The sequence below is a fragment of the Plectropomus leopardus genome, chromosome 15 (genome assembly GCF_026936395.1).
Source record: "Plectropomus leopardus strain MGB_pleo_1.0 chromosome 15, ASM2693639v1, whole genome shotgun sequence".
Taxonomy (NCBI): Eukaryota; Metazoa; Chordata; class Actinopteri; order Perciformes; family Serranidae; genus Plectropomus; species Plectropomus leopardus.
Genome location: NC_142190.1, coordinates 5,111,165 through 5,121,257, shown reverse-complemented (window position 1 = coordinate 5,121,257; position 10,093 = coordinate 5,111,165). Strand labels below are relative to the sequence as shown.

At 38.0% G+C, this 10,093-nt stretch overlaps 1 protein-coding gene across 1 annotated transcript; it reads right to left on the bottom strand.

Moving 5' to 3' along the window:
* Nucleotides 1-40: 40 nt before the first annotated feature.
* ei24 (EI24 autophagy associated transmembrane protein) lies at nt 41-10,009 on the bottom strand. The gene is made up of 11 exons (XM_042500004.2): nt 9,856-10,009; nt 8,257-8,393; nt 7,052-7,197; nt 5,677-5,737; nt 4,652-4,718; nt 4,438-4,562; nt 3,891-4,010; nt 2,940-3,051; nt 2,742-2,853; nt 1,205-1,279; nt 41-1,115 (listed from the first exon to the last, which is right to left on the bottom strand). The coding sequence occupies exons 2-11, from the start codon at nt 8,296-8,298 to the stop codon at nt 953-955; spliced, it is 1,023 nt and encodes a 340-aa protein (XP_042355938.1). The 5' UTR covers nt 8,299-8,393; nt 9,856-10,009; the 3' UTR covers nt 41-952.
* Between the last annotated feature and the right edge of the window lie 84 nt (nt 10,010-10,093).

Sequence of the window (10,093 nt, the reverse complement as noted above, 5' to 3'; positions counted from 1 at the left end):
TGAAAGGCATCTGAAAGCAGCACAAGAAAAGTGATGTCACTTCAGGTTTCAAGGGGTTAACTCTGTGACTCCTTCCTTTATTAGAGAGCTCAGCATTGTAGTGGTTGAAGTGAAATAAACAAAACATAGATGCAACAGTTTGGCAGTGTCATCTCGTCTATCACCTGCTAAATTCACACAGACTAGGTAGCTTTTCCTTTGCTGGTGTCACCCTGTGATTTGCATCTCATCAGACAGTGGAGTGAGATTTAATTTTGGGGATGAAACACCAAACTAACCTTAAGTCAACAAACAACAAGAGTGACTTTATTTGGTTTCCATTACTAAGGTCACCAATCCTTTTTTTAATAGCAGCTCCTGAACTGATTTGTAAATTCTGCTAAAAACTCACAGGATAAAAAAGTCTCCCTTTTGAACTATACAAGGTTATTCCTGGAACTGACAGAAAAACGTATCAATGTGCAACAAAACATTCAATCTGTAAGGAAGGAATGCGACTTGCAACATCAAGAAAATGTCGGTAAAACACGACTGTGCTTCTGCAAACAAGCCCCCTTCGGTTAAAAACAAAAAAAAAATCCTTTCAGTCACAAGTTTGCTCAAACATATTAAAACTACACAATTTCTTGTGCTGTAATTTATTAAAGGAGAGTCACTCAAATGGCACATTATACAAAAAAAAAAAAAAAAATGAAAGAAAATTCACAAAAGAAAACGAGTCAAGAGCCGAGTATATAATGTGTTTTGAGTGTGAGGCACAGGGCAGTCGATTTTTGTGTCACACTAAAAAATGTGTCTGCAAATGGGGACAGATATCAGATAAAAACATGTAAACCCTTTGTCCTAAACCACACATCATCTTCATTAAAGGAAATCCTTCTGGAAGAATCACTTTTTCACATTGAGTGAAGCCACTCCTCAAATGCTTTCCTGTCTCCTTGAAGAAGACCCGTCACTGGGTGGGCACAGGTCTCTGGCGGGTCGGGGACGTATGGGGGGACGACAGCCTCTCTGAGGAGGCGGACGACGTCAGGGAGGACTGCAGGTGGACTGTCTTGTGGAAAAGCTTGTTGCTGATCAGCACAACCAGGGAGAAGAGACGCAGCTGGAAGTGGCTGAAAGAGCGGAAAACACGAATGTGCTCAGTGGCTCGTGCATGACAAGAACTATATTTTCAGAAAAGAAGTCCCGATTTCACACTCACTACAGCTTTGTTGGCGTCTTGGCCTCGTTAGCGCTGATGATGAAGAGAGGGAAGAGGATGGAGAACAAGCAGCCACTAGGCAGGACAGAGAGAACAGAAAACATGGCACTCAGTAAATGCAGTAAAGGATAACCCGTGAGGTCTGTTTTCAAGAGCGCACTCACAATCCTGCAATAATTCCTGAATGTTTTGAAGTATTTTGTAAATATTTTATGCATTTTTATACTTCAATTTTTATTGAAACGAGAGAGTGGTACATAGAGCAAATAGAAAACAGACCTTTTTATTTTTTAGAGAGTTATCAGAACCTTAACTGAACCATGAACCTTATTCAATCCAACCTCATCACATCCAAAAGACCTCTTTAATGAAAAGTAAATGACCAGAGGAATTATGAAGCAATGGGAATATAAAATAAAAATTGGAAAATAAAAGAATATAAAATAAAATGTAATAATCCCAGACAGAACATTAGTAAAGGTAGAGCACAGCAATTCTGCAGAATTAATGAAAAACATTTTATATTTTTCCCCATGTTTTTTTTTACTTAAAAATATATATGTTTTAACCTGTTTCATGTTGTTTTGAAATGTGCCGATTCTTGCATTATTAAAAGCATTGAAGTTATTGGCTTTTTGTTTTTTTTTAGAAACCCATGGGTCAAAGGTCATAAAATGGCATTTCTTAAACATTTCATTTAGATTCGTTCATTAATTGAGAAACTTCTTATGAAGTCCTTTACCCTGTGCTGTCATCTCACTATATAAATGACTTTATTGAATATTAGTGACTGCTGCGGTTTCTCATGATGTCCATTAATTGTTAACACTTTAATCCCAACTGTTTGGCCCACTTGTTCATTTATTACTTATTTATTGGTTCTATCTCATGCGTTGTTACCCATGGCAGAGGAAGTGTTTAACTGTCTGTGAAGTTTTTTAGTGTATGAAAAGCCAAAGACAAATGTCCACTTTAGTGGACAATAAAAATTAATATTACAAATATTACTTCCTGATGGTCGAAAATAAACTTTTAAATTAAGAAAATTCCCTCTCTCTCTCAGTTTTATCATATTAGGGTTTTTTACTGAGGGCACAGAAACAAAAAGTACATATCTGGACAAAAACAATACAAACAGAAAAACCTACTCGTAAACACATCTAATTCATTAGACATAATCACCTATTGCTTAACTATGAATTGTGTTAGACATATTTTGGAGCTGACCATAATGTCTGAATAACGAGCCCTTTAAATAGCAGGAAAATATGCCGCCATTCTGACTTCAGACCACGCTTTTGTTAGTCGATGGCGCAATCACATTCTGCCGCCTCAAAATAGCAAGACGCATACAAAGCCCCTGACAACACCTCGTTTTAAAACCTGCACGCACATGGCCGCACAGACGGGCGCAAGCACATTTGCTACTTACACAACAAGAGCGCTGTGAGAACGACAAGCCTGTCAGTGCGAATCTGGTAAAGACAGCTGCACTGCGCTGAGCTCCGGGTGTAAGATCAGACCCCCGGAGTCTTACCTGATGATGTATGAGGAGGGCAGGGCGGTCAGCAGAGCCATGGGCAAACCAAAGCCGAAGTAATACGGCCAGTTCCTCTCAATGTTGGACAGCCGTTGATGCATCTCAATGCCTTAAAGAAACATTAACAGATTCAGTTTTGTTTGAGTTCTCCATTCAGATCAGATTTGGGTGTAAACTGTAATGTGAGTATCTTACCGTGGTTAAACCAGCGATACTCAAAGCAGTACAGCGAGTAGAGCAGAGACATGTGGAGGAGGCTAACCATCTGTCCAATGGCATCGATGGGAAACAGGCTGACAATCATGCCCTGGAGGACCACAAAAATACAATTAACTTCAGCAAGGACAAAAATGTTTGAATTGTGTTATATGTTTGAAATTAATGAGAATATTGCAGATCAAATGTGGTGCAAAACAACTGCTCTACGCTATCTGAAAAACTTTCAGAAAAAAAACAACCTAACCAAGTCAGACACTTTACAGCTTTTTAAAAATATTTTAAACATTTTCTGAAATGCCCTGAGCGTTTAGGAATGACGTTAACATGCTGGAGATGTTGCTGCTGATTGCAGAATGACCAAACCCTGAGTCATGACCAGCTTCACTTTGTGACTCATTCAGAAAAGTGATATCATTCGCACACTGAGCAAAGATTTGGTGATTCTAGATCGACAGTGACAGACAACAACAGATTTACTGTAACTGTTTATCTCAAACATCCTGTGAGACAGATGAGAAGAATCAGATACAGGACCTCCACGTAAATGCACGACAGTGTGAGTTTGAGCCACTGATTAACAGAAAAGCACAGACAGGGATGTTATTTTCAACCCTTTGAATCCACAGCAAATCGGTTTAATTTCTTTGAAAAACAAACAAAATGGAGCAAGAAATCAGTACAAAACCTAGAAGAAAAGGTTTCAGGTCCTTTTATGTCACTTTTTACTAGTTTTTGCAATTTGCTGGCCATTTCTTGCCGAGTTACTCATTGCCTTTTTCCCATCTTTTCAAAGGAAATCAAACCAAATTTCTCAGAGGTTTAAATACTTGTGAAAGGCATCTGAATACAGAACAACAAAACTGATGTCAATCCTGGTTCTAAAGGGTTAAATGGGTAAAAACAAGGTATCAGTCTATAAAAATGTACCTGAATGAGGAAGAGTGCCTGGAGAAGGAGGTTAAAGAGCATGTCTGCGATGATCTTACTGACGCTGGGGAACGGCTGCGCTTTACATCCAGACACCTCGAATGCGAGGTCAGCTATATCCTGCAGGAGAGAACAACAATGTGTTGTTAATGTGTTGAGTGTGTAAAGTGTGTAAAAAAACAATGAGCCTTTTGCTACAATACATTTCAAAAACAGTATTTTTAGATATATGCAATACTATCTTGTCCTGATAATCTCACATATAAGTGCTGAGAAAAGTCTAAAATAGTTTTCCAACAACCTGCATCAGGCAACATGTTAGACTGTCAGGTTGAAAGGCCGTCCACACCAAGACACTGATGAACAAATACTTTCTGAAAATGCCACGCACACTCTTCAGCTTGTAACTTTTAAGTGATTTTAACTGACCAGTCGTGCTTCTATCATTCACTTTCATGCTCTGTAAGTGATCGTTTGCCACTGTTGTAGTTTTTGCTGTGGACGGTCCTCGAGTCAAGGCAACTCTCTTTATAAAACAGGGCCTGACCTGGAACCAGATGGCGTTGACTATCTTGCTGAGGACGAACAGAGGGAGAACCCAGAGAGCACTGAAGACGGAGGTCAGGATGAACTCTAACCAGGACCACACGCTGCCGTGGAGGGAGGGGTCACCTGGAGCAAAAACAGCTTGTTGACTTTCTGACTTCCTGCTACAAAGACCACCAGAGACCTGCCCCTGATTCACTTGCAGCCGTACATACCGATGATTTTTGCTGTGAGAGTCTGCAGCAGTGGGATAAACACCCGGTAGAAGAGAAACAGACTGAGCTGGAGAGAGAAATGAAATATTATAGTTGCAACTCATGCTTCCCCACACAGCTGGGTTTCAAAAATGATAGCAATTAATCCATGATCAGTTAATCAGTTGTTAAGAATTGAATCGAACATGTGAAATTTAACACATTTAAAATGAACCAACAGGCAATGCAATGTTGTAAGAATATATGCAACAAGTTGCTGTGAGCTTTGATTGAGAAAAAATGCATTTGATATCGTTCAGAAACACAAAGGCTTTATGTTTTTTTTTATAAATAACAATGAATCAATTAACCGATTGTTCATTTTACCAATAACTGATTAAGGACAGCCCTCAAGATTTGCAACCCTAAATGTGACATTAATAGTTTAAGAATAAAAAAAGTAAAAAATAAAAAAGGAAATGACCTGAAAAGGTGATAAAAATAAGAAAAAGTCTGTAATCTAATTCAAATATGTGACATTTATAATTATAGTTTTTTCCCTAGCTTTTCTTATTTTTTCCCGACACATTTATCCCTAGTTTTTTTTGTTTTTTTTTTAAATTTAAATCTACTAATTTCTTGCAATTTGTGGAACATTTGTCACCAAATTTCTCATCATGGTTTAAGGTTTAAATACTTGTGAAAGACATCTAAAAGCAGGTTTCAAAAGGTTAATGAACATTTGAAGGTTATATCAGTCTTAAAAAAGACACAATCTGGGAATTAAATTGCATTTATATAATCACATTCAAGACCTTTTAAGACTTTTCGAGGCGCTGCCGACAGCATCCAAAAGGATTAGGACAGGTCATTACAGGCCACACAACACGAGTGCAGAGCTGGTTATCGGAGAGACAATTTCTTCTTTCGGGCTGACATTTACAAGAAGGTCTTGAGTTCTTATTTTGAAACTAAAAGATCAGTTTTGGAGTATTCAGTAGTGCGTGTGACGAGTCTGTACTGCAACAGCAGGTTAAATATCTCACCCAGAACACTCCTCCATTCCAGGCACAGCATTGCAAAATCCTGCTGGCTACTTTGGGGTCACTGAAAGAGACAATAAAATACATTTATCACTGCTGAATATTAAAAAGATTAGTTTAAATCTGACTTTTCTTACTTAACCAGAGTCAGACAGACTCATGAGTGATGTTTACATGTCTCTGTTTGCAGACTGAAACAATGTGGAAAAGTGGATTTTATCACAGATATGTATGGTAACAGATGGAGAATGTGGAGAACATCAGAGCTGCACAATTATTATTTAATTATGTTGTTTTCATCATTGGCAGTGATGTGAAAATACTGAACAAATTCCAACCACTTCTTGTTTACATGTGCAAAGAGTACTGACGCACGCTCAGCGGGGATTTCGTTGACCTAAATTTACTTTTCAGCTATGTAAACTCCTGCTTGTTTTTTCTCTACCAATACCTGAAAAAAGACAAACCATCTTTTGTCTTGAGGTAAAAACAGCCATTTGATGGTACAGCTTGTGGAAACTGATGCTTCATTGTTTCCTGAAATGTTGTTTTTTTTAAGTGATGCTGTTTTTATCTTTGAGTAAACTGATGACCCCTGACTAAGTGACATATTTTATGGATATTTCAGATCATATTTGATATATGACAATAAAAAAAATGGAGAAATTGTAACCCAACTAATGAACGCAATAACTGCAGGAGGTGTGAGGTAAAACGATTCGGATGAATTGTGAGATTTACTGTGAGAATTTATATTTGTTTTATTTATCTATATTTAATATTTTAAGGAACTTTATACAATTCTTTATATGTACTATGTATTTTCTTTTATTTTTTAAAAACTTTTTAAGAGACTTTTTTTTTTTAGGTTTCTGCCTTTATTACAGTTGAGACAGATTAAGCATGAAATGGGGAGCCCGCTCTACAAGGTGAGGTATCGGGTGCCCCATATTTTTTTATTTTTAACAATCATACAGACGGTTTAGGCCTGGGTTTTTTGACAAATTAAATGTGTTCTTCTCCCTGACTCTTGGTACTTTTTCCAAAGAGATATATGTTTTAACTCTATTAACAACATACATAACTACACAAAAATGTTTTCTTAAATTTCAAGAAGTCATTGTGACCCTCTGTGAAGGTTCGGTGACCCACGGGGGGGGGCCGGGACCCCCAGGTTGGGAATCACTGCCTTAGAGGACCATATCTGAAGGAGTTGCACTTCCACAACTGTAAAAAGGGAGCTGCTAATAAAACTCATAAACATCACTGATATATGCAGACATGAAAAATATCAGCGAGCAAATCTGACTCTGGATGAGTAAGAAAATCAGTAGCAGTGAAACAAAAATATGCAGCTTTTTGGGGTTTTTTTGCCTACTTGTCGGGTTTGCGCTCCTCGCTCTGTGCCCGTCTCTGTGCCAGGGCCCCGCTGGCCCTTCTCCTCCGCTGCTCTTCCCTTTTCTGCTGGATGCGGGCATCCAGCTTGGAGATTGTTCCAATCCCCAATATGGAGTCCTTGATCCCCTAAAGAGCCCAGAGCCAGAGAGGATACACACGTTTTTAACGTCTGAAAATGGCAGCTGTGAGGGAGCTTTGAAGTTTTCAGTAAGTGCTTGTTGAATACAAGAATTAGACGGATGCAGACATTTGAAGACAGATCCTACCAGTGGTGTAAAGTTATGAGGTGATAATACTCCCCTACAGTATTTTTTGGGAGCATATGTACTTTACTTTAGTTTTTATATTTCAACTTTAACTTTTAACCCACTACATTTGCCCTGAGTATTTTAGATACTTACTACAATACAGGAAAGGAACTAAGGAATGGAGGACGGGACGGATGGATGCACAAAGGAATGGTAGAGGAAGAAAAACTGGATTTTGTTTTTTAAATCCTTAAGATGCAAAAAAGACTCTGTTATTCTCCAAGTGCTCTGTTTTTAAGGTGGTGTATGTTACAAAAAGATAGACTTTGTTATTCTAAAAATTCTGACTGCTTGTTGTTTTATCAACAGCATTTACCTGTACTTTTACTCAAGATACTTATGCACATTTAATGTGCTAAATTACATGTAATACTTAATTACACAAAATATCATCTTTCTACATTAGATTTGTTAGTGATACATGTTCTTCATACCTACTATACTCACTACCCACTTTATTAGGTACACTTGTACAATCTAATGCACTCAAATTCAGCATCTCTGACATTAAATCTGTTTTTTACAGAGCTCATAAAGTTTTAGTTTTTGTTGACATTGTCAGAAATTTGACAATTCTGTTTATTACTGAGGTCATACTTATAGCAAGTGATGGTGTAGTACTGCCACGCATAATATTAAAAGTTGTACGGCAAATTTTATACACAAAGGTGGTAAAATATTACAAACACTGGGCATTGTAAGTGTTAAAGTGACCTGTAAGTGTATATCTCTGCTATTTCAAAATAACACTAAATGGATCCCTTAGTTTGAATGAATGGATCTGCACTGTCAATGAACTATACACTTGTGCTATGTGTCATATCTCATGTGTGAGTACAGTGTGTGTGTATGTGCGTGTGTGTGTGTGTCTGCTGACCGTCGCAACATTGCGGAGGAAGGCCCTGACGCTGTCTGTCATCTCTGGACCAGCTGCAGATCCATCAACTGCAGAAGGAGGGGGTGCTGGTGACCTGGTGGTCAGCTCTCATGGCAGGGAGGGGCTCACCCAGCAACCTGCAACAACGCAAAAACAAGGAAATATAAGAGTTACAGTTAGAAGTCTTTCTGGGTATTTACAATAATCTTTTAAGGGCAAGTCTCATCAGCACAAGACTAACTTTGGTATTCTGGTAGATAAAGCGTCTGAATATACAACATAGTCGACTTTGTGTGTTGTCAACTTAAGTTCTCAGCAATAGCGATCTTAGCATTTCTAAATTTGGTAGTTCGTTTTTCAACACTTTGTTGGGTCATTTTCTTCTTTCCCAAATTTTTGCAAACTTTTGCAAACAAAAGTCATACATTAGAAATGAAAATGCTACTTCCATAAAAGTAAGTGTAATAGGGAACATTTATTTATCAAAAATAGTTGTGTAATTGCTTAATGGACTGTTCCAGCTGTACTTATAGTAACTGTTGGGTAGTTAAATTTATAACAAAACATCATATTTTATAAAGTTTTCTCATGCTTGTTTTAAATGCAAAAATCTAAATCCGTAAAGCTTACAGATGAATGTAGTAAGGTGAAAAGTACAATATTTCCTTCTAAAATGTGATGGAGTAAAAGTATAAAGTGGCATTAAAAAACAGACAAAAGTCAAGTACAAGTACTTCAATTTGTACTCAAGTACAATAATTGAGTAAATGTACTTTGTTACATTCCACGACTGCTGATGGGTGACATTAATTTCTATCAATGTCATTTTCTGATGAGAAATCTGTACTTTTACTCAAGTGTGGCTTTCAGGTACTTCATCGAGCACTAGTTCTGAGGGTATTTTAGGTGTAACAGAACTACATAATACATACATTTTAGGTTGAATGTCCCTCCCATTACCCAACTTAAAAAACATAACGTAAGTAAATAAGTGCTTAAAAGAAAATCTGTAGTGTCTCCCTTGTTTTGCGCTGCTTTCTCTCCTCCCATAAGTAATAAACGGCCCCTAACTGAAATCAGGAAAACATTAATAATATCTTCTTACTGAATGCTACTATTGTCCAATGCATGTCTAATTTGTTTGCATGATGCCGTTATAAAACAGCAGCCTCAGCTCTTTTATCCTCACGGGGACTACATTTCAGTGAATTACTAAGTTTTGTCACAAGATGAAAGTGAAACGTTATTTCAGCCCTAATAATAATATTTGAGTAAGTTAACGTTAGCAAGTGACTCAGAGGGTTAGCTTAAATAAGTGATAGCTAACAGTTAGTGTTAGCTGGCTCTCTGACTCGCTGAAAAAGTCAAAACAAGTTGATCAGTAAAAACCCTCTTTACATAGTTTGGCACGAAGCCTTCGGTCTCATAATGTTTGAGCTCCGTTGGTTTGTTTAGTGCTCTGCTAGCTTGTCTGTCTGTGTTGCTAGCTAACTGTTAACGCTCAACAACTAATTTAACTGATGTTTTTCGTCCGGACAGCCTCTCAAAGAGCGTGTAAAGTCAGACCGAGCTCGCAGTTAGCGGCGGGATCCTCCTTACCTCATGCGACAGGCTCAGGGTAATAATCACGTCGTTAATGCTTTCTTTTGGCCCCTTAATGTGACAACAACAACACTAAACAGACACCACCAGCCAGCAGCCAGCAGCCAGGGCCGTGCAAAACATATTGCGCAAGCTCCGACTTCAAGGGATCATGGGAAGTGTAGTTCTCCTCGTGGTGGATGAAGTCTCATTTATCTTACTATCAGCGATGAATGAAGAAACTGGATATGGAAAG

Excerpts from the sequence above, each read along its gene's own strand:
- ei24 (XM_042500004.2), bottom strand. The coding sequence starts at position 8,298 with ATGACAGACAGCGTCAGGGCCTTCCTCCGCAATGTTGCGACG. Across the intron at positions 4,011-4,437 it reads TCAACGCCATCTGGTTCCAG|GATATAGCTGACCTCGCATT; the intron begins GTCAGGCCCTGT and ends TCTCTCCTGCAG. Across the intron at positions 3,052-3,890 it reads AGGCACTCTTCCTCATTCAG|GGCATGATTGTCAGCCTGTT; the intron begins GTACATTTTTAT and ends GTGGTCCTCCAG.